Source organism: Rhamphochromis longiceps, linkage group LG13 (genome assembly GCF_057381845.1).
Source record: "Rhamphochromis longiceps isolate RC_006_pf linkage group LG13, R_longiceps_female_GT1.1, whole genome shotgun sequence".
Taxonomy (NCBI): Eukaryota; Metazoa; Chordata; class Actinopteri; order Cichliformes; family Cichlidae; genus Rhamphochromis; species Rhamphochromis longiceps.
This window is the reverse complement of record NC_140569.1, coordinates 1,674,964-1,698,672: the sequence shown is the minus strand read 5'-3', so window position 1 is coordinate 1,698,672 and position 23,709 is coordinate 1,674,964. Positions and strand designations below refer to the sequence as shown.

Below are 23,709 nucleotides of genomic sequence, written 5' to 3'. Positions count from 1 at the left end.
CGATAATGATATAATTGATGCGAGACAAAATACAACTCCACAACTTTACTAGCGCAAAGAAAACCCATCCATTTATTTTCACTTAAACAAGCAGCTGTTTTTATGTGCATTAAAGCTATATAAACATTTAAGAGTGCAAATGCAAATTCCTTGCTGAAAGTTTAACCAAAAGGCATTTCCAGTAGAAATGGGCTGACATATCCTGAGCATAACCATGTATAATATCCACCGAAGTTAAAAAGAGGTGCTTTGCAACATTAAACTGCAGTGTGCCAAATAAAAAAAGTCAAATACGTATTTTTTGGACCATAAGGTGCACGGGATTATAAGGCACATTAAGCGAAACAAAGCAGTCAGATAAATCAAACTCACACTTCTTGCTTCCTCCACTTCTGTACCATTGATTCATTAATGCTGTATTCTATCACCGCTGCTCTATTCCCATGTTGTTTCAGTATATGAATGACTAACCTCGTATTGTGGATGGATTATCTCAGTTGTTCTCCTGACTGAAGTTTGGTCCGTTTACAGCATCCTGCCATGTGATTGCATTTGTCTCTAACCATGAGGAACCTTCACGTTAACTTTTATAAGTGGAAAAGTGTTAGTGTTCGTCCTCCAGCTTCACTGTTTATATTATGCTAACATAGCTGTGTCGCTAGCGATCACGTAGCACATCATTACATACCAGCTAGCCCAACATTATATACCAGCTAGCCCAACTTCAGTAACCCTACAGACGTCACTGCTGTTTAGTTTCCTGTCTTCATTTATGTTGGAAGTGATAGCAGAGCTGTACGTTTAAATTTTTTCAGAAAGCTCTCAGTCAGAACATGCAATATCATGCTTAGGTAACTAGCGAAAATAGCGAGCTAACTTCCGCTAGCTGTAATAAATTCTGTTTTCAAGGATGCCTGGATGTTAAACTTCATAGATAGCCTGGTAAAGCAGCAATGCTGATCATTTTATTAACCCTTTAAGACCTACCATAGAACCAAGTCCACCAGAGCTTATATTATATTTTTACATGTCGTAGTGCCATTTTTGGGAGCATTTCAAGTTGATATACATCAATACAACCATCATAGCCCAAATTTTAATAATATGTCTGCATTAAGTGCATAGTAATTACATAAATTGCAAAAAACTGCAATAAACTACAAAAAATTAAAAATCGTTTTTGTTTTTTTTTAAACATATATTTCTAGTTAGAGAAATTTAAGAGGCTTATCCCTCAAAACTGTAAATACAAAAAAGTTGCACAAAATAGTTTCCCACCACAGGAAATTTATTTTAAGTGTCTTCGTAGTTTTTTTTTTTTTTTTTTTTAAATACACCAAATTTTTATATACTGCAGGAAAAACGAAAATTAATATTATAATGCAAATTTGCAAAAAAACAGCATGTGCATCAAAATAAACTATTTCCAGCAGTGCAATATGAGTCCTAAGCATCCCAGAAACGACACAGAAAGTCATAAAGTCAAACATAACTTTTAAAAACACCAGTATAGGCTCATAAGGCCCTGATGAGTAAAAAAACTACATTTCCGCAAAATGACGTCACTTCCGGTTTTAGGCAGGTCATGGCGGACATGCGATAGTTCGCGCTGATGGACGTAGGAAGTGTTACAAACAGCTGATCGGATCGGCAAAGCGTGTTTCTGGAATATTATGTTTTTGTCGCTGCAAGCGCTTTTTATGCAGTTTTTGCAAAGCTATATGTGGAAGGAATATGATGATGAGACAGAGTACCGGGCTGTGGTCGACTCCTTTGTCACGTGGTGTGAGCAGAATCATCTGCAGCTCAACGTGGCAAAGACTAAGGAACTGATCGTGGACTTCAGGAAGACCAGGAAACACTTGACCCCTGTTTCAATCCAGGGGGTCAGTGTTGACATTGTGGAGGACTATAAATACCTTGGAGTACACATTGACAATAAACTGGACTGGGCTAAAAACACCACAGCACTTTACAGGAAGGGCCAGAGTCGTCTCTATTTTTTGAGGCGACTGAGGTCCTTCAACATCTGCCAGAAAATGCTGAGGATTTTCTATGAGTCTGTGGTGGCCAGTGCGATCCTCTATGCTGTTGCATGCTGGGGGAGCAGGCTGAGGGTCGCAGATGCCAACAGACTTAATAAACTGATCCGTAAGGCCAGCAATGTTGTGGGGATGGAGCTGGACTCCCTCAAGGTGGTGTCGGAGAGGCGGATGCTGTCCAAGATAAAGACAATGTTGGATAACACCTCCCACCCACTCCATGACATGTTGGTCAGTCACAGGAGCTCGTTCAGTGAGAGACTGAGATTACCGAAAAGCACCACTGAACGACACAGGAAATCATTCCTGCCTGTGGCCATCTCCCTGTACAACGCATCCACTTAACACACTGTTTGCTGCTACAACTACACATGTTTCTTTTCCAAATATTTATTTATAAGTGACTTATGTATGTATGTATGTATGTATATATATGTATATATTGTACTATTCTTAGTTATCATATTGTCTGTCTTGTCTTAATGTTGGTTTAAAATGGAGCACTGTAACAAAAAATAATTTCCCCCAGGGATCAATAAAGTATTCTGATTCTGATTCTGATTCTGAAACCGTGACCGAGGACAAGCTGATGGCATAAGATGTAAGTACAACTCCTCCGGTTTCATATGCAGAAGAAATTATTGTGTTAGCTTACGTGGTTGCAGTGCTACCGGGATTTAAAAATAGTTAAGCAAAACGGAGCGTGTCCGCTCCGACCGGCTTTAAAGGGTTAAAGATGAAATAATTTAGACAGTTTTTAACTCTCAGTGATGCTGCAGTGTTCGTTTGACTTTGGGACCTGAAGCGGACGGAGTTTAGGACCCAGATTACTCCCATATTTACGAGCACCTTAGTCCGACAAATAAGGCAATAACGACGGCCCGCTTGCATGTTCTACAAAAAGAAATGTGCTTTAGCGGGTATCTGACGGACAAACCCCAAACCAGTTTCACATCACTGAAGTGGCACCATTTTTACAAACCAGTTCTGGTTTATCCGTTTCACTCAATGATCCGCTTTCTCCCTTCTCGTTCTCCGTTGCCGCCATGCTTTTTTGGCCATGTGCGTATGAAAACAAAGGCATCGTTGCCTAACACTGTACCGGTATTACCGTGAACTGTATAATATGGCCCAGCCCTAGTAGCAGTATGCTTCATCAACATGCTAGCGGAGGAGATTATCCCCACTGCGAGAGTCACCACATTCCTGAACCAGAAACCATGGGTGGACAGATCGATCCGCCCTCCAGTGAACGCCAGGACTGCTACCTACAATGCAGGTCTCGCCACTGGCGATATGAGTGCCTACAAAGCGGCCTCATATGGCGTGTGGAGTCTCACTTCCACCAGGGCGACACACGGAGTATGTGGCACGGACTACAAAACCAGGGTCACTGCGCCGATCAATGCCGACTCTGCATTCACCAACAAGCTGAACCAGTTCTACAACCAGTTCTGACTACTGAGGACAGTGACGTCATCAGCGAGAGACCGGTGATCAGCATCATGGAACATGACGTCCGAGCGGCAATGAGGAGAGTGAACACACAAGGAAAGCGGCGGGGCCAGACAGCATCGCTGTGCTGACCAGCTAGCAGGTGTGTTCACTTCCATCTTCAACGAGTCCCTGGCAAAGTCTGTGGTCCCCACATGCTTCAAAAAATCCACCATCATCCCTGTGCCCAAGAACAGCAAACCCTCATCCCTGAACGATTACCGGCCAGTTGCACTGACCTCAGTAGTAATGAAGGTGTTCGAGAGGCCGCTGAAGAACATCATCTCCTCCTCAATCCCAGACACCACAGATCCGCTGCAGTTCGCCTACCGACCCAACAGATCCACAGAGGACGCCATCGTGGGCAAGAAACAGGGTAACTACTGTATGTGAGACTGCTGTTTGTTGATTACAGTTCAGTGCTTAACACAATAGTGCCCCAGGACGTCGGGATAGTGATTTTGCGAGCCCTGGACTTCAGAAGGAGTCAGCACAGAGACTACAAGCCCATTATCATCAATGGAGCTCCAGTGGAGAGGGTGCAGTCCTTCAAGTATCTTGGTGTCCACATCTCCTCAGACCTGACATGGGCTGCCCACATTCAGGTCCAGACCAAAAAGGCTAGGCAGCGCCTGTATCACCTACGACAACTGAGGAAGTTCAGGGTCTCTCCAGAGATCCTCAGGATTTTCTATACAGGCGCTGTGGAGAGCATCCTCACACAGAACATGACATCGTGGTTTGGGAACAGCTGTGTGAAGGACCAAAAAGCTCTCCAGAGAGTGATCCGTACAGCAGAACGCTGCTGCAGGATTGCTCTCCCCCCGCTTCAGGACACCTACACCAGGAGATGCCGGACTAGAGCAGATACTGAAGGACCCGTCCCATCCTGGCAACAACCTGTTCCAACTTCTGCAATCTGGTAGAAGGTTCCGCATCTTCCGGGCAAGGATAGAAAGACTCAGGAGGAGCTTCTATCCCCAAGCCATCCGGGTCCTAAACCGACAACCAACTATTCTTGCTCTGATAAACAGTTCTTTTGAACATGGTTGTGTTCCAGCTGCCTATAAACACGCTGGTGTGCAGCGTCTTATGAAAAGGAGTCAAAGGAGCTTGCAAAGAAAAGCGTCTGGACTTCTTTAAGTTACTTGAAGACGTTTCACCTCTCATCCGAGAAGCTTCTTCAGTTCTAAGGTCGAATGGTGGAGAGTCCCAGATATAAACCTAGTGGGAGTTTCCCCCCACAGAGGGACAAAAGGACCCCTGATGATCCTCTAATCGCCTGAGCCAAGGTGTGAAACTGGGTGTGGGTCCCAATCAGCCAGAGTTTCGGGTGAGCTCATTGTGAAACCTGGCCCCACCTTATCACCTTATCATTCACCATTTGACCTTAGAACTGAAGAAGCTTCTCGGATGAGAGGTGAAACGTCTTCAAGTAACTTAAAGAAGTCCAGACGCTTTTCTTTGCAAGCTCCTTTGACTACGATGACCTGGATGACTGAGAACCTTCACAGACTTATGAAAAGGAGCTGTTCTTTCTAATTACCAGTGATGGGAATAACGGCGTTACTTTTTTTTCAGTAACGAGTAATCTAACTAATGACTGCTGTTTGACTGAGGAACACTAAAGTAGTCGTGATAAGCCAATCACATGACCACTTCAAGATGATAAAGCAACAAGGTTATATATACCAGTCTCGGTCGTTGTGTCCTTGGGCAAGACACTTCACCTGTTGCCTACTGGTGGTGGTCAGAGGGCCCGGTGGCGCCAGTGTCTGGCAGCCTCGCCTCTGTCAGTGCGCCCCAGGGTGGCTGTGGCTACAATGTAGCTGCCATCACCAGTGTGTGAAAGTGTGCGTGAATGGGTGAATGACTGAATGTGTAAAGCGCTTCGGGGTCCTTAGTGACTAGTGAAGCGCTATATAAATACAGACCATTTATCATTTTACACGGTGTTTTTCCTCAATAGTTTCGTCACGTTTAACGTCTAAGGACAGCGCTAGCAAGCACACTCTGCTTATGACCAAAACATAAAAAAACAAAACCAAAAACAACTCGTTCATGTTGGTGAAAAATGCACCATGTCCACCAATCCAAAAAATGATATGGCAACATGACATTTGGTTGTTTGGGAAGAGGGAAAAGTTTTAGGAGTGACAGTGAGAGAGAGAGAGAGAGAGAGAGACAGCAGAAAAAGAGAGAGCGAGTTTTGAGAGATTTGTGGTGTTTGGAGTGTGTAGTTAGTGTGTAGTGTTGTGGATAGTTTTGTGTTGTGTGTCAGAACAATGAGGCAACTGCTGCCTCCAGGTAGAAACAGGAGTGATACAGCTGCTGCTGTCAGACCTGCAGGTATCAGGCTGTGATGTTCTCCTTTATGGTGGACAGAAAAAAATTTTTTGGAGTGGCACAAATAATTTGTGTGGCATCTTATTGAAGAACAGCTGATTGTTCTGTAAATAGTTTGAAATGGTTATTTTAAAAAAAGGGGGTCAAAGGTAAATGGCTGCAAATAACTTTGTTGTTTGCAAAACTTGTGCATATGATTTTTAAATTGACCATTTGTTTGCATTTAAAGTTATGAAATATGATTCATTAAATATGTTTGGTTGTCACAGTAAAAATATAACTTTTTCTACTCGAATTTTGTTTTTTGTCTGATTTTTAGATCAATTGTGTTAATACAGTTTGTCAAAATGAAAACACAACTGTAAATTCAGACATGTGAGGTTGTGCTGAAAACAAGGCAAAGTAAACAGTTTTTAAAGGTGGATGTTGAGGAAACATCAAAAGTAGTTAAAAATGGCCAATTATAACCTGGACCCCAGAAGGTTAAACTTTTTTTTCTTTTTAAGTAACGCAATGATTGCAGGGCTCTAGAGTGCGACCAAATTTTTCAATGGTGTGACTAAAAAAAAATCTTAGGTTGCACCGGTGTGACCACCTGTTCGAATAACAAAAAAAAAAAAAAAAGTCTTTGCAACTCTGAAAGTCTCCGTGTGGTCAACAACAGACACATATTATGCCCCTATCGTGGTCTAAACCAATCAGAGATAGTCAGGGGCGGGACCGCTCTGATTGGTCGTGGTCCAGATATTCATGTAGTCCTTCGTGTGTACGTTTGAAAGTGCAGGCGGATAGACAGAGGTGAGTAGCTTGAATAAAGCGATATCAATTCATTAAATCCTGAATCGACTTTTAAATATAAATGTTTTTTGCCAGAAACGCGAGAATCTCAGGTTAAAGCTCACAAAACTATTTCAACAACCACCAAACAGTAAATGAGAGCAGGTACACGGATTCTGCACAGAGACGTAAACGCAGAGTGGACCCGACGCATCAGTCAGCTTTCTCTTTCTCGGCTTTCAGCCCGCACACGGACACGGCGTCGGGGCTGAAAGCCCACAGCTCGCTGACTCTGATGCATCGGGTCCGCGCTGTGTTTACGTCTTTTTTTGCACTCGATTCTGAGCTGCAGGTTTTGTCTCTCTCCAACCAAAATTCACTGAACCAGCAGCAAAAGAAGATGCAAACTACGCTTCACATTTGATAAACATCATCATGAACTCCCACTAACTTTTGCTGTTTTGCTTCCCCCACGATAAAATCACACTTCATGCACAGCTCTCGCTCTCTCAAGAACAGTTTCCCGTCTCAAATCTCTGTTTTTGGCATTATTCATTCTCTTATTACCCATCAGTCTACCGTTGTTTACAGCGCTGTCGGCCGCTGTTTTTTGTTTTGTTTTGTTTTTTACTTAAATGACCTCGGACGAGAAAGCCTAATTTCTTACCTTGTCTAACCAAGAGAGAGTTTTTTATAAGATTTGGCAACCAGTCATTAGCCTGATGGATAAACTTAAGTGAAATGTACTCTGTTGTAACATTTATGTATGCTGTATTACCACCTTGTTGACTTGCTGTCCACCTTCTATTGTGTTCTCTTGAAGGTGATTGTTGTATACTGTTCAATTATAAAATCAATAAAAATATGTTGAAAGAAAAAAAGCCTCATTTCTGCTGTTCAATTTGAAGAAATTTAAACTTTTTAAAACTATGCAAAATTGCAGAATATTTTTAAGGTTCTCTGCTATAAAAATCCAGGCCAGGAAAATCTCCTTCATGTTTTTCTGAGTTTTATTCTCAGTTACTTTGACACTAAGGCCTCTGCTGTGATGCTCACACCTCTGATGAAGGCTCACATGTATCAGTACTGATAAATGATCAGAATTATATTTCTGACTGTCTGAGGCAAAACTGAATTGAATCGGGATCTCTTGAATCAGAATCAAATGGATTATAGAAATCAGTGATGATACGCAGCCCTAGTGAGCAGCCTAGGCCCCACAGAGTGGATGTAGCTGTGGGTAATGAGAAAAGATGAAAAGAATTATTGATAACTTTTTGTTAAGTTAAGGCCTGATCCGTCTGAAATTCATAGCCAGCTCTGACACAGAGCCATCAATCTCTGAACGCTGAAAAAGCAGCAGTGTATCCAGAAAACACAATATATGCTGCGATAAATGCCCAAGTGTCCCCTCTGCCCATGGCCTTTCAGCAGCAAACAGCTCGTCAGAGGAGCCGAGATGATTATTAAGTTTAACATTGTCTACAATATCACCAAAGAGTGCCAAAGCACTTTAAGCACAAGCACAAGATTGTTAGTTAATCATTTACAAATCAATATTGTCTGTGTGGACAGCAATCCCCCCCCCAAAAAAGTGCACATGTAAAACTGCGGTGTTCAGCGATGAAAAATTTAGGTGTGCCTAACGTTTGTGCAACCGTGGCAAAAAGTTAGTCTAGAGCCCTGAATTACTTTTCAAGTAATTAATTACTTTTAGAATCTTGTAACTCAATTACTAACTCAGTTCCTTTTTTTTGAAGAAGTAACTAGTAACTATAATTAATTACTTTTTCAAAGTAGCTTGGCCAACACTGCTAATTCCAGACCTGTATCTAAATGACTGCGTCACAGACACAGTCGTTTATATTGTGTGTGGAAGAGTTTGAGTCAGGTTCTAGATCAGAGACCGCTCGTTGCTTCTAGACTCGTCTGCTGCCTTTGGCGTCCTTCTGTCTCGTCTAGAACACCAAGCTCCAATCAAAACCACTTCTGACGAGGTTCATGCCTCACCAGCAGAGGTTTCTCTGTACTTGTGGGAGACTGTTCTTCTACAACATCACCTCTCGCTTTAGGAGTACCTCAAGGTATATTCTGGGCCCACTTCTTTTTTCACTGTGTATATTACCTCTTTGCTAATGTGTGTGTGCTCATTCAGCTGAACAGCAGAGATCCATGGGAGCCTGAGCTAAACTGTCTTAGCGATTAAGCCCTGGACGAGGATACATTTGTTAAATCTTAATGACAGAAAGACAGATGTCACAGGCTTTAAGTTTGACCCCTTAAGCGAGTCTTCTGACACTCGAGTCATTTGGCTCCTTATGGTTGTGTTGCTGTAAAAAGTCTGGACTGGTTTCATCAGAGCCAAACTGAAGCCTTATCGTGCTGGGCTTCACAGGTATCGAACATGCATGCATGACCACACCCCTTTATCTTCACCTTAGAATTGATTTTACGGTTTTATTGCTACTTTTTCACAGACTGGCACCTGTGCACCTGTCTGAGCTGCTCCACATTCACACACCTGTGAGAGCTCTGAGCTCACCTGAGGTGACGGAGCTTTTGCAGCAGTAACAGCAGATCTATGGAAGAAGCTACCTTTCCATACCTGCACACATTTAAGTCTTTATTAAAAACACATTGGTACATATTTGACATCCTCACAGACGATTGGATTTTCTGATTTTATTTTAATGTTGATCGTTGTGTTAGGCTACGTACACGGGTATTTTTGAAAACTGAGATTTTCCGTTTTCGTTTTAAAAAACAATCCCATCCACACGTAAACGCTGCTAGGAACATGCCAAATAAACAGCTGGCGATATATTCCTAACAGTGTAGAAATGTCGGCCAATCAGAAGTGTAGAAGCCTCGGTGGGAAATAGTAAACAAAGCTGGGGCATAGAAGCAGAACCGAGTCGTATGTGTGGAGGGACAGTAACTGTGTATATGTAAGCATTTAAACACTGCAGAGAGTAGAATTAACAGTAACAGTATTGTAGAAATTCATTTCACCGAAACAATAACGCGGCGCACATCTTTGACGCTGCGTTTTCTGCGTTTTCCTCGTCCACATGTAAATGCAAAAACGGAGTTTTCGAAAATCTCCACCCTGACCGGCGTTTTTAGAAATCTCCGTTTTCAGTGACCGAAAACGCCGTTTACATGTGGACGAAAGGTGCAAACGCATAGACAAATCTGTGTTTTCAAAAATAGCCGGGTACGTGTGGACGTAGCCTTAATCAGCTCTGTTGTTTTAAATGTGTGACGTGAATAAAGTCGAGGTTCTGACATTATCCACCTGCAGGTTCATCTATGAGACGGAACATCACAACGGGATCGCTGAGCTGCTGGAGATCCTGGGCAGGTAACACGCACACACACGCACACGCACACACCCTGTGACCTCTGACCTCAGTGACCCCCCCCCCCCCGTGTGTCTCAGCATCATTAACGGCTTCGCGCTGCCTCTCAAAGAAGAACACAAGATGTTCCTGATCCGGGTTCTGCTGCCTCTGCACAAAGTGAAGTCTCTGAGCGTGTACCACCCACAGGTCAGAGGTCGCCCTGTCCGTCAGTTCGTCTGTAGTGTCCGTGTGTCTCTGCTGACTGCGTCTGTCTGTTCGTCTTCAGCTGGCCTACTGCGTGGTCCAGTTCCTGGAGAAGGACAGCAGCCTGACCGAACCTGTGAGTACCTCCCTGCTGAGCCTGTTTCCATGACAACCCTGGGTTTCTGCAGCGCCGCACACAAAAAATACGCGGTCATGCGCTGAAGTGCGTACCAAAACACGTCAGAGTGCCTTCACCCTGCAGGGCATTCAACTCTGCACTGGCCTCACTGGTCGCTATTGCGCCTGAGCCTGCCGAAACAGGAAGTTCACACTGTCAGCATAAACTCACGCTGACGCAGAAATTTCACAAACATTTAAAAAAACTGTGCATGTGGACGCCATGTGCACGTTTGATCGGCCAATCAGACATCAGAGTTTAAGGCGGAGCAGATTTAACCCAGAAACCAAGCAAACAAGCTTGATCCATGTGGCACGATTCGGCCCTGCTGACCTGATGATGTCATAATTATGGGCAGAGCAGGTCAGCTACTAATCGAAAGGTTGGCGGTTCGATTCCTGGCTGCACGCCGGGCTCCATTTACACTTAGTTTAGTCAGAGCTGCTCTTCATCACATCGAAGCTCAGCGACTGAATCGTCATGCTTGTTTGGAGAGCTGCAGTTATGATCGCTGTAACTAAACTTTTGTAACACGCTGACCTTTGACCCTTGCAGGTGATCATGGGTCTGCTGAAGTTCTGGCCAAAAACTCACAGTCCGAAGGAGGTGATGTTCCTGAACGAGCTGGAGGAGATTCTGGACGTCATCGAGCCGTCAGAGTTCGTCAAAGTCCAGGAGCCGCTCTTTAGACAGCTCGCCAAGTGTGTCTCCAGCCCACACTTCCAGGTACCAGGACCAGGGCTTCTGTTAGCTGTTTGCCACGGTGCCGGTTGTGTGTCTGGGCTCTTCCAGCTCACTGAGGGTGGAAGCATGTCGGCCAGGGCCGTGCAGAGAGGTTTAAAGGGGCGGGTGCCCAAAGTTAAAAAGGGGCACATTGAACCAGGCTGAATAACAACAACACACATTCATCAAGAGTCTAATATGGGAAGGGCAGGGCTGTGCTGATCTGAGACTGTAGACATTAAAAAGTCCACAGGAGAGATGGTAGCAGATTAAACAAGTGTCATGAGATAATAACAAAGTGCAAAGATTGGTGACAGCGCTTGGAACCATAAGGACACAAAAAACTGTGAGAAATAATTTAGGCTCTGCCTGTGAATCACTCTTTGCTTCTCTTCTTCCTTCCATCCCATCATTTCATATATCACTCTCCACTTGCTGTCTATCTGAGAACAAGGCACAACTTGCTATTGCAATAAACTATAATCTAATTATCCACACCTAACAACTCCAGCACTTAATCTAAAATAAAATGATGACAGAAAAATGTTATAGCCCTGCCTTTAGTAGCCTCACACAGCTCCTGCTGTTTCCTCCTCATGTCCTTACCAGCCATGTCTGCACAATGTTATATCATGAGTAATATTTTTTTAAATCCATCTAAATAAAACACACACATGCACGCAACAGTGACATTTTAGACCTTCTTCAGAATACTGTATATACTATGGGCATCATGGTGCTGATCCAGAATCCTTACATTATTATTTATTACTAGAGCTACAATAATAAAGCAAAGAGGAGGGGGAAGTAATAAATATGAAATAATGTCATTATGATGATTCCATTTGTTTCACTATCCACTCTGTGCAGGGCAAAGCTTATTACATCTTTAAACTGTAGAGATACAATCATTTTACTGCTGTAAAATCCAAATTTTGTCTTATTTAAAATATAAATCTAATATAATCTACTTCTTAATGTATGTTCTTTAAAATACAGCTTGTGTTTTTAAATATATTATAATTATAATAATGCATAATTATGTGGACATGCGTATTAGATCATTTTTTAGTGAAATATAATCCCTCCAGAAAGGCAGGAAAAGCCCGGAAACTTACTTTAAAACTAAATATGTTCCCTAAATATGTGACACAGCTGCAGACCCATGACAGCCTTACACAGGTAGCCAGCAGCTATGACCAGCACTACCTGTGCAGTTAATAAAAGGACAGGTAATGTTTGTCGCGCTGTTGCACACACAGCACGCTCGTTTGTTTCAGTTCGTCAGTCCAACGTGTACGTAATAAGCTAACACTCCTGGGTGCTACACACTACAGTGTGCGCTGTACACCTACTTACTGGTTGTGTCGCATCAGTCTGTGTCTCTGAGTTAACTCGTGTTTCTCCTGCAGCTCCGGACCGGAAAAAATGCGCGTGCTCTTTGTGAGCTCGTTCCCGGCTCGTAACCAGCGCGTTCTGCCGTCAAGGGCGATCATTGGTTAAATGTGATCATGTGACTGATGCAAGCCAGATCCTTTTATTTAGCAAAACTGTGATTAATAGTTAAATATTATTGTTGAGGGGCACAGACAGGACTCCGCACGCACACATTAAAAATTATTATTTTTTTAAAAAGTTGCCTCAACAAAAGGGCACTTTGGGCACCCATCAGGAAAGGGGCGGGTGCTCAAGCCCCTCTAGCCCCCCCCCCCTCCCCCTGCACGTGCCTGATGTCGGCGTGGCGGCGCAGTGGTTAGCCTCGCAGCAGCAAGGCTGCTTGTGGTTGTGGCTGTGAGTCTTCCTCCGCAGTCCAAACACATGCATGTTGGCTTTACCCGTGACTCTGAGATGTGGGCCGGATAAAGTGCTCAGTGACGCTGGGTCTGAACCGGGCACGGAGAGCACAGCCTTCAGTGGGAAGTCGGATCCAGTGAACGATGTTGTGTCTGAGCGCGCTCAGTTGCGGCTGTTTGTTTCTGTGAAACACGACCGCTTCCTGTCCCCGCCGCCTGGTGACGGACTCATGGGATCAGGGAATGAATGTGATTGGTTGAAAAGGTGTTCAGTTGTGTCTAGAGCAGGGCGATATGGCCAAAAATATTTATCACGATATATATTTGAAAATTTGCGATAACGATATAACTGACGATATAATTGATGCGAGACAAAATACAACTCCACAACATTACTAGTGCAAAAAGACAACCTTCCATTTATTTTCACTTAAACAAGAAGCTGGTTTTTATGTACATTAAAGCTTTATAAAACTGTAACAGTGCAAATGCAAATTCCTTGCTGAAAGTTTAACCAAAAGGCATTTCCAGTAGAAATGGGCTGACATATCCTGAGCATAACCATGTATAATATCCACTGAAGTTAAAAGTGTGTGAATGGGTGGATGACTGGTTGTGTAAAGCACTTTGGGGTCCTTAGGGACTAGTAAAGCGTTATACAAATACAGGCCATTTACCATTTACCAAAAAGAGGAGCTTTGCAACATTAAACTGCAGTGTACAGTATGTATTTTTCGGACCATAAGGTGCACGGGATTATAAGGCACATTAAGCGAAACAAAGCAGTCAGATAAATCAAACTTTATTAAACTCATTCTTCTTGCTTCCTCCACTTCTGTACCATTGATTCATTAATGTTGAATTCTCTGGCAGCTGCTCTATTCCCATGTTGTTGCAGTATATTAATGACTAACCTCGTATTGTGGATGGATTATCTCAGTTGTTCTCTTGACTGAAGTTTGGTGTTTACAGCATCCTGCCATGCGATTGCATTTGTCTCTAACCATGAGGAACCTTCACGTTAACTTTTATAAATGGGAAAGTGTTAGTGTTCGTCCTCCAGCTTCACTGTTTATATTATGCTAACATAGCTGTGTCGCTAGCGATCACGTAGCACATCATTATCTACCAGCTAGCCCAACTTCAGTAACCCTACAAACGTCACTGCTGTTTAGTTTCCTGTCTTCATTTATGTTGGAAGTGATAGCAGAGCTGTACGTTTGAATTTTTTCAGAAATCTCTCCGTCAGAACATGCTATATCATGCTTAGGTAACTAGCAAAACTAGCGCGCTAACTTCCGCTAGCTTCCTGCTAACTTCTAACTCCGTTAAATGTAATCAGCAACGCTGATCGTTTTATTAAAGATGAAAGAATTTAGACAGTTTTTAACTCTCAGTGATGTTGCAGTGTTCGTTTGACCCAAAGCATACGGAGTTTAGGACCCAGATTGCTCCCAGATTTAAGAGCATCTTAGTCCGACAAATACGACAATAACGACGGCCGCTTGCATGTTCTGCAAAAAAATGTGCTTTGTTGTGTATCTGACGGACAAACACCAAACCAGTTCCACATCACGGAAGTTGCACCATTTTTACAAACCAATTCTGGTTCATCTGTTTCACTCAACAATCGGCCATGTGCATGAAAACAAAGGCACTGCGCATGCGCGTTTTACTCATATTCTATCGCGATAATTCATTTTCCTATCGTTGCCTAACATCATACCGGTATTACCGTGAACGGTATAATATGGCCCAGCCCTAGTTGTGTCCATGCAAACCTGAACGTGTCATTTCCTCTGAATGTCAGCTTTTGTAAAAATGTGTGACATCACAGTGGGCTTCTAACCCGAGTCCTCCAGATCAGACCAGAGCTCCCAGTTACTGCAGCTCAGCTTTTACCTACACGTGTGTGTGTGTGTGTGTGTGTGTGTGTGTGTGTGTGTGTGTGTGTGTGCGCGCGCGCGCGCGCGCGCGCAGGTGGCAGAGAGAGCGCTGTATTACTGGAACAACGAGTACATCATGAGTCTGATCAGCGACAACGCCGCCAAGATCCTCCCCATCATGTTCCCTGCACTCTACAAGAACTCCAAGAGCCACTGGAACAAGTAACGCGCACACACAAACCACTGATCAGCTCCGCCCACATCTTTGTTAGCCAGTCAGCGGTGTCCTGACAAAGACAGCAGGAGCGCTGATGTAACGAGTGTTCAGATCAATACTGAGCCAATGAGAGCTGAGCTTTGGAGGGTTAGGGTGAGGATGTGAGCGCAGGAAGCTGCTTGAGGCGCCCACGCTCGTTTTCTGTCCTGTGAGATCAATGATGTCCTGCAGGGTCCTCAGGAGTGACATCACAGGTGTGACATCACAGGAATTTGTGTGGTTTTCTCATACAGTCGTAAAAATAAGTTGATGAGCACATTTCAGTGGTGCAGCGAGCCTTTCATTTAAAACAGGAACTGGCCAAAACACTCCCTCTGACCCCGCCCACAGAGTTCAGTGTGACGATGAGGCCATCACAGTCCTGCCTCTGTCACAGACGTTACAAATGAATAAAACATAAATGAAACAAAGAGTCTTGGCTCCTGTTTGTTCTCGCTGCAGCTCACACTGTTTCCACACTGATCTTCCTCCTCCTCCTCCTCAGGACGATCCACGGCCTGATCTACAACGCCCTGAAGCTCTTCATGGAGATGAACCAGAAGCTGTTTGACGACTGCACGCAGCAGTACAAGGCCGAGAAACAAAAGTACGACTGGGATTCACACAGCTTTCTGCCCCTCTTCCTCTGCTCCTCTTTCTCACTGTGTGCGTCTCCTGCAGAGAGAAGTACAAGCTGAAGGAGCGGGAGGAGGTTTGGCACAGGATCGAGGAGCTGGCTCGGCAGAACCCTCAGGTACAGCAAGTACGGGGACGTGAAACGCTGCACACTGAGCCCTGCAGATGTGACTGACGCTGGCTTTAAGAAACAACTGCTAACGTTTCTGTCAGCGTGACGTCATGTGATTGGTTAGCTAACTATTTACAGGACGATACCGGGGAGAAAACTACCCGTCAGTGTGAGGGGAGCACTTTGTGCTGCAGCAGTGAGTTCATGTTAAACCAGGACACACTGTGTGTCTGTAGCAGGAGGTGGCTGTTCACTGATTTCACTCTGTGGACGATTTCTGTTTGATCGATCTGCAGATTAATCAGCTCTGTCCCCCGAGTCTCTAGAAGAAATGTGGGTCAGAGGTCATCGGGATTCCTCCCCTATTAACGTTTTGTGTCTCTCTTTACTTTCAGAGCAGTAAGCTCCACCCCCTACGCCCAGGACTCCACCCACAAGAAGAGGTCAGCTCCCAGTGTCTAATTAATGTGTGTATGTGACGATCCATGAGGATCAGGGCAACCTGTAACGTGTGTGTGTGTGTGTGTGTGTGTGTGTGTGTGCAGTACATGGTGTACAGTAACAGCAGCGTTGCTGTGTACTCAATGGAGACAGAGACGCCAACAGCTGAAGACATCCAGCTGCTGAAGAAGACTGTGGAGAGCGAGGCATCACAGGTAGCACGCACACACACAAAGACAGAGTGATCTCACTCACGTCCTCGCAGACAAAATGCTTTAATATTCTGGTGTGACAATTTCTCTGTGACTTCCTGTTTGATGTGACGACAGTTTGATTCCGAACTCTTAGTTATAATTGCATCAATAAGTATTGTTAATTAAAAAATTAGATGAATATGAATATTATGAAACTTATTGTTAAAGATTTCCTGTAATTTTACATTTTAATGTTTGAATCAGTGCAAAAAAATCATTTTTAGAATTCGTTTCTCAGCGATTGTCTGACATTTTACTTTAAATATGAGAAGAAAAACATTTAAATCCCAGAGAATATTTTTATTGGTACATTTGTTTTTATTTAGAAACACATTTAAATTTACTTGAATTTTATTTTGAAAAATTCAAAAAATTAGTAATTTCTAAATTTAACGCCGACCAAGATTAATATTGGTTCAGTTTCAGAGAGTGAGTGAAATATTTTTAATCACTGAATCTTTGTGTGTGTGTGCGTGTGTGCGTGTGTGTGTGTGTGCGTGTGCGTGCATGCAGGGTCTGAAGGATCTAAAGAAGGATAAGGTCCTGATGAGGAGGAAGTCGGAGCTGCCGCAGGACGTCTACACCATCAAAGCTCTGGAGGCTCACAAGCGAGCTGAAGAGTACCTGACGGCCAATCAGGAGGCTCTCTGACCAGAGGAGGCGGCCCCTCCTAATCCAGACTCCGCCCCCTTGCGTCCGTCTCCGTGGGGAGGAAGTTGATGCCGTCGTGGAGAGCCTGGTCCCGGGTCAGACTAGGGCGGAGCTGACACCGCCGCGTTCACCCAAAAAATAAAATAAAAATAAATAAAAAAATAAGAACGGCTCAGCTCTGCCCCCCGGTGGCCGACCACACGTAGGACACTGTAGAAGCTCCGTCCGTCCACCTGCTGTTTAAACTGTGTCAGCGGTCCACCGTGATTGGACATCAGCTTCATGTTGCACTAACACTCCCACGCCTCCACCCACGCTTTAACTCCTGCTGCTGTTTGTTCTGAACCCACATCAGGCACACCAACACATTGCCGGCAGCCCGTCCTGCCCCAGGACGCCACGCTGCGTGATCTGCAGCTGCTGTCTCTGCATTTGCTTTCTGCCCACACGCCTCACCGTTACTTTTACAATCGTCTTTGAATGCTTCATCCAGCGAGCCAGCAGCAGGTCAGCTGGTTCCTGTTTTTAGTGATCAGAACCATAGCAGGTTCAGGACAGCAGGACAGCGATGATCACAAACGCGCTAACAGATAAAAGTCGGCCGAAACGATCAACTAAAGTTTTTCAGAATAAGAGCATTAGCTGTAGCATCTGTACGCTTCAAACTAAATGCTTTTCATTTTCTATTTTTCAGAATAAAAGCATCAGCTGTATCATCTTCACAGTTCAACAAAAAGGCATCAGCTACAGCATTCTGACATTTCAGAATAAAAGCATGAACCGTGACAAGGCGGAGTTTTTTGTGTAGAGCCCCTTCCTCAAAAGGGGGGATTTTTGACCTAGTGTTTCCGTGGAAACGAGAAGTAGACGCAGAGTGGTCTGGGCTTCGCAGTGCTGCTGCAGCTCCTCACTTCTGTCCCGTTGCACCTGAACGCAGCGCTGATGCGTTCACTGACCCGCTTGGTTCTCCAACAGCGGATTCACAGCTCCGCCCCTGAACCCTAGCTCTGCCAATTGACTGCTAGTCTGTACGTCCGGCAGACTGAAGCGGGCCGATGATGATGATGTGGAAGACGCAGTGAATGTAAACATCCTATCAGGACCCCCCCAACACACACACACTGTGTATCTTTTATTTAGTCCAGCTGAGGGCGCCTCGCCTCAAGTGTTAGCCAGCAGCTCTTCGGGTTAAAGGTCAAACGCTTCTGATTATTGATCAGTTATTGATTGACTGCACTGGTGCCAGATGGGAGGGCCCTTAAAGAGGACACAGGAGGAAAGGTTAACGATGCCGTCATCATGTAAAAGAACAGCAACTTCATTTTGATTTATTTTTTTTTCACATTTTAGTTTTAAATTTGTAACTTTTTAAAATCTAATTATCACCTTTTTTTTTTTAAACTTTTTTTTTTTTTATTAAGTTTTGCTTCTTTATAGAATTTTTTTTTGTGTGTGTTTTTTCTGTCAGCGGAGTTGGAACCTTATTGGCTGCTGAGGTCACACGATCCATCCTTTATTCTTCACGGCGTAAACTTAATTCGTTTCAGTTTTGATGCTCGTAATAAAAGCAGATTTGGAACAATGCGATTGGCTCGTTTTCAGCTTCCTGTTTGGCGTCGCTGACATGAAGTCAGTTGTATGAATTTAGCACCTCATTGGCCAAACATTTTGCACGCTGTGACATGTCCACCTCGCCGTTCGTGTGTTTTTGTTTAACAGTTTGAAACATGAGGAACAAAAGAAAAAAGGCCTCCGTGGAGATGGGCGGTTCTGTCTTTTCTGTAACTATCCCACGTACGGACTTGTGGCCACGCCGACATACTTTCTAGTCTTTGTTCTTGTGGGCCTGTTTCATTTGTTGTCGCTCGTGCACTTCTTCCTGCTGCCGTGTTGGCGTGTCCTCTACAGATCCAGCTGTCAGTCAGAATCGGAGACCCCTCCGCCTATCAGTCATTCACTGCTGGAGTTAACGTTTCTGTTTCCAGGCTGAACCAAACTTTCCCGCACTCAGTCTAAGTTATATTTTTGTTTTTTGTGAGAGCTGAAAAAATGTTTTTGAATCCGCTGCTGAACCAAACCTTTAGCACAAACAGCTGTTTGTTTTTCCCTCCAGCAGTGACTGACAGGTGGAGCGGGGTTGTGTGACGGCGTGCTGTCCACTCGGGCCGTGACAGTGAGACATTGCTTCCTGTCATCGTGTACAGATGTTTAATGAGGTCGAGCATCACATGGTATGAAAGTCTGATTTTGTACAGATGTTCATGTATGTACAGCAGAAATAAACTGAAGTACAGTCAACCTGCCCACTGCGTGTTTCTTTCAAACGCACACACACACAAGTGAACTACAAAAAACTACAAAGATGGCGGTCTCACCTGTCTCACAGCAACACTCAAACATCTCAGTGAAGACAACTGATTTTCTCTCAGCAGCGTCCCTGAACTAAACTCAAGCTGTGTCCCAATTCAGGGTCTGCACGCTTTTAGTACGCATTTCAAGTGCGGTTACGTCACCGCCACGCTTTTTTTAAATTTAAATTTAACCCTAACCCTTGTGCGTGTTTTTTATTGTGACAGCCAGAGGCGGAGCCAGACATTTGAAACACCCGGGGCTTAGCCCAAAGAGTAGTATGCATGTGGGATTTTTTTTTTTTTTTTTGGGGGGGGGGTGTAGAAATGACTAAAAGATTAATAGGCTCTGTTCAAAAAAGAATGACTTCATATAGGGAAAAATATATATCACATGTGCAGGACACCTTAAACTAGTTTTTTAATTAAGCAGCAAGGCAGAACAAGGTCAGGGCTGTATCAAGACACAAGGCCTAAACCCCAATTTAACCAGACCCAGAACTGATCCAGAATTAAAACAGGACTACAACAGTTCAAAATCAGGACTACTGAGGACTTAACCAAGACAGAACCAGAATCAGAACTAGATGATAGCACTAAAAATCATCATAGACCTGCACTACACTTATTTTTTAATTCTACCAAAGTCCACTATTTAGATTGAGAAAAGTTTATATAATTATTTAGCCTTGTTGTGCAAACAAGCCTGCAGAACGTAATAAATACAGAATTTGAAAAATAGCAAACCTAAAAAGAAACACTAGGTACGAGATACATGAGTACCTATGATACGGTGATACTTTTGGTAAACAACCATTTGACTAACATGTGTGTCTCACCTGCTCTTGTTCATCTGTTCTGTCCTCGTTCTCCTCTCTCTCCCTCTTTGTGCTGACAATCATCAAATATACAGTTGAAACCAGATATTTACTCTTCAGATAAAAACACTTTTTTAATTGTAAGATCAAATCAGACTAAATGTTTATTTTTTTAGATTGATAAATATAAAAACATATTTGTTAACTTTAAGAGTAAAGAGAGAAACTATCTGTATTTCTTAATTGCAAATGGCACCAAATTGTATTCAAACTGAGCCACACTTATGGAGCTCCACAGTTCTTTTCCTGGTGTTTTGGTTGACATCTCTTGATTTTCCCATTTCAAAGAAACAGGCTCTGTGTTTTGCCTTATATGCATCCACAGCTGTGCCACCAGTTTACTCACATGGACTCTACTAACCTATCAGAAGCTTCTTCAGCTCAGAATGGAATCGTCTGGAGTTTTCTTATTAATTAACAATAAATTTAGTGTACATGTACTCCTAAATTTGATGAAAGTGATAAAAATAGCTCTGTCTCTCTTTATTCTGAAATTTAACTAATTCAAAATATATTTCAATATTTATCTAAAACAAAAATTTACTCTAAATTGATGTTGTACAGTAAAAATGTTTTATGTTTTCTCCCTAAAGTGTATGTAAATATCTGGTTACAAATGTGAATATCCTGCTGTGTACTGAAATCCCTCTTGTTTTGCATAGAAATATACTGAACAACATACAAAGCATAATATATAAAATAATATTTACCTGAGTTTTTTCTTTGAAAGAAGCCTCTAATGTCCATTCTTATGTTTCAGTACATAACTGAAACCGATTTAGTCGGGGAGGGTAAGAACTGAAAATATGAAATAAACACACGTAAGCTAAGACTCTAAAAAATAGCATTTGTTCGGCTTTTCATTTTGCCATTTGTTGATTCACTTGAAGAGCAAGTAACGTAATATTGGTCAAGTGATCAGTTTCATATCAATCTTTCGTGATGCACCGTCATATTTACATTATTTGTACGGCACGAATGATTTGCTTTGGTACCTTGTCAAACTTAAGCTCTCCTTAGTATGGCTGGCTCCGTCTCTCCAACAGCGCACTCACGGGGAGCAGCTGCCCCGCCCCCTCGCTCAGTCGCTTAGTGCCTGAGCTTGGATCATACCAATATCAGGGGGGGATTCACGCACAGTCGTAAATTCCCACAGTGTGCACTATGTGCTTCGAATATTGTGTGTACTTTTTGTTTTATACAGTTGTCAGCCAGGCATCTAACTATGAAAAAATTACACTCCAAAATACCCCGGGCTTCTGACAAAACAACCCGGGCTTAAGCCCCGTAAGCCACCCCCACGCTCCGCCCCTGGTGACAGCGAATGCGCACCTGCGGACCACTTATGTGCAGCCCTGGTTATTTAGCTCATCATATTGCAGCCACAGAAATTCTTTTGTCCATGAAACCATAAAGCTGCACTTTCTTTTTGCCTTATAGTCTGATTTGTCATAACTTCTCCGTTTTGTGGTAAGCTTTTCTTTGGCTGTCACTTCTTCACCCTGACCTGTCTTATTTGGCTCAGCAGAACTGAAATGCTTTTACACACGCATTCACATAAGCTCAGCGATTCTCTGCGCGATCAACCTCTCACATGTTTAAGCTGCGGGAGATTTCACTTGTCATGTTTGCATAGTAAGCTAACGATTAATAAGACGATGTCAGAGGAATTGGTGCACAAATTATCATCACTCACCAATCAGTGCTGTCGCTCTCTATACACAGTTCGCACGATTGCAAAGTGAAAGCAAAAAAACAAGCGCAAATTCAAACGCGACTTCAATATGTCACATATTGACAGTGGCTCACTGATGCCAATGACATAATTACCCAGCTACATTTCTGAAAGAATGCAAAAGCATTGACATATATTTTTCCTTCCTACAATAGCCCGACGGGCAGGGAAGAGATAGATTTTGGTAGCCCGACTGAAAAAATCTCTAGCTCCAGGACGTCGGGCTAGCGATATTGCGAGCCCTGTATCTGATTGAGGAATCACTCATCTTTGGAAAAGAGAGTTTATTACAGAGAAATGGCTCTTTCCAAAATAAAAGCTATACTATCCGCTTCTTCTGGGCTATATTCTCAGCAGCATAAGGAGAATCACGTGCTAACAGCTGTCTAAATGACTCGGCTAAAGTTAGTAGCATGCTTGTTGTTTTTGTCTGCTTCCACTTGTCTTTGCACTAGGATGATGTCGGCGTAAATGTGCAGTCATATTCGTTGTGTTCCCACTAGTGCTTTCAGGTTAATCTCGTTGAAATGACCTTAACGCCACAACACGGCAAATCTCCGTTAACGAGCTACCGCCGATCGCTCCGTGCATGGGGCTAGACAGCCAACACGTTAACGAGCTAACTGCGCTAACACACTAGTTCCCACCAATGTAATTGAGCATTGCATGGCACATCCAACATACTGTTTTACTTTAGTCCATGACGCGCTTACCTTCAGGGTCATACGTCACATGAAAACCAAAATAATTCCAAACGCCAGATCTGAATGAGGGTGGGGGAGGTTCAATTTGCCTGTTGCAAGTAGAGCTTAACTTCTGTCTCGCTAGCTTGCCCTGCGCTCTTCCTTCTGACTATGCTGTCTGTGTGGAGCGCTCAGTGGATCTGCGCTCGACAGTGCAGCCTAGGCGGAGTAGTCGAACACAGATTCACTGAGCGCTCAACACAGACAGCATCGTCAGAAGGAAAACTGATAAAATAAATTACAAATGTTGTATTGTTCGATACATATGCGTACCGAACCGAAAGCACTGTATCGAACGGTTCAATATCGATACGAATATCGTTGCACCCCTAATACAAGGCAAATAAGAGTAACAATATACAGTACAATGAAATAAGAAGGATAAATAAAGGATAAAAAAAGAAAAAAAAAGGGGAATGTGACAGACTTCATAACAACTTTGTACTTGAAAGTTGTGACAGCTCATTCGTTAGACATTTCTGAATGAATTTCAATCAATGATAAACCTTTTTCATTGGAAGTTAATTTAAGAGAGTTTAAGTAATATTCAATTTCAATCAGAAACAAATTAAATGATGGGGTTGAGTTTAGAAATTTACATTTATGTATATGGCATTTCCCTAATAAGATGGAGCGGCCGAAGAGTGAACTAAAGTACTGAATATGACGTCACTTATTTATGTGCGAATGTTTAATAATTAAAGTCAGTCATATATCCACAAACACAACAAGCTGAAAGTCAGTGATATATATGTGTATATATACACATATATGTGTATATATATGTATATGTGTATATATATATGTGTATATATGTGTATATGTATATATATATATATGTGTATATATGTGTATATGTATATATATA

At 43.1% G+C, this 23,709-nt stretch overlaps 1 protein-coding gene across 1 annotated transcript in view; it reads left to right on the top strand.

Annotated features, from left to right (window-relative positions):
* ppp2r5d (protein phosphatase 2, regulatory subunit B', delta) overlaps window positions 1–19,449 on the top strand; it is a 37,221-nt gene extending 17,772 nt beyond the window's left edge. Inside the window, exons 8-17 of the mRNA XM_085427459.1 lie at window positions 9,964–10,023; window positions 10,102–10,210; window positions 10,290–10,343; window positions 10,941–11,111; window positions 14,882–15,009; window positions 15,549–15,650; window positions 15,725–15,797; window positions 16,187–16,234; window positions 16,337–16,447; window positions 17,000–19,449. Coding sequence (XP_085283585.1) covers window positions 9,964–10,023; window positions 10,102–10,210; window positions 10,290–10,343; window positions 10,941–11,111; window positions 14,882–15,009; window positions 15,549–15,650; window positions 15,725–15,797; window positions 16,187–16,234; window positions 16,337–16,447; window positions 17,000–17,137 — 994 coding nt within the window. The 3' untranslated portion in view covers window positions 17,138–19,449. The remainder of the gene's footprint in view (window positions 1–9,963; window positions 10,024–10,101; window positions 10,211–10,289; window positions 10,344–10,940; window positions 11,112–14,881; window positions 15,010–15,548; window positions 15,651–15,724; window positions 15,798–16,186; window positions 16,235–16,336; window positions 16,448–16,999) is intronic.
* The last annotated feature ends 4,260 nt before the right edge of the window (window positions 19,450–23,709 follow it).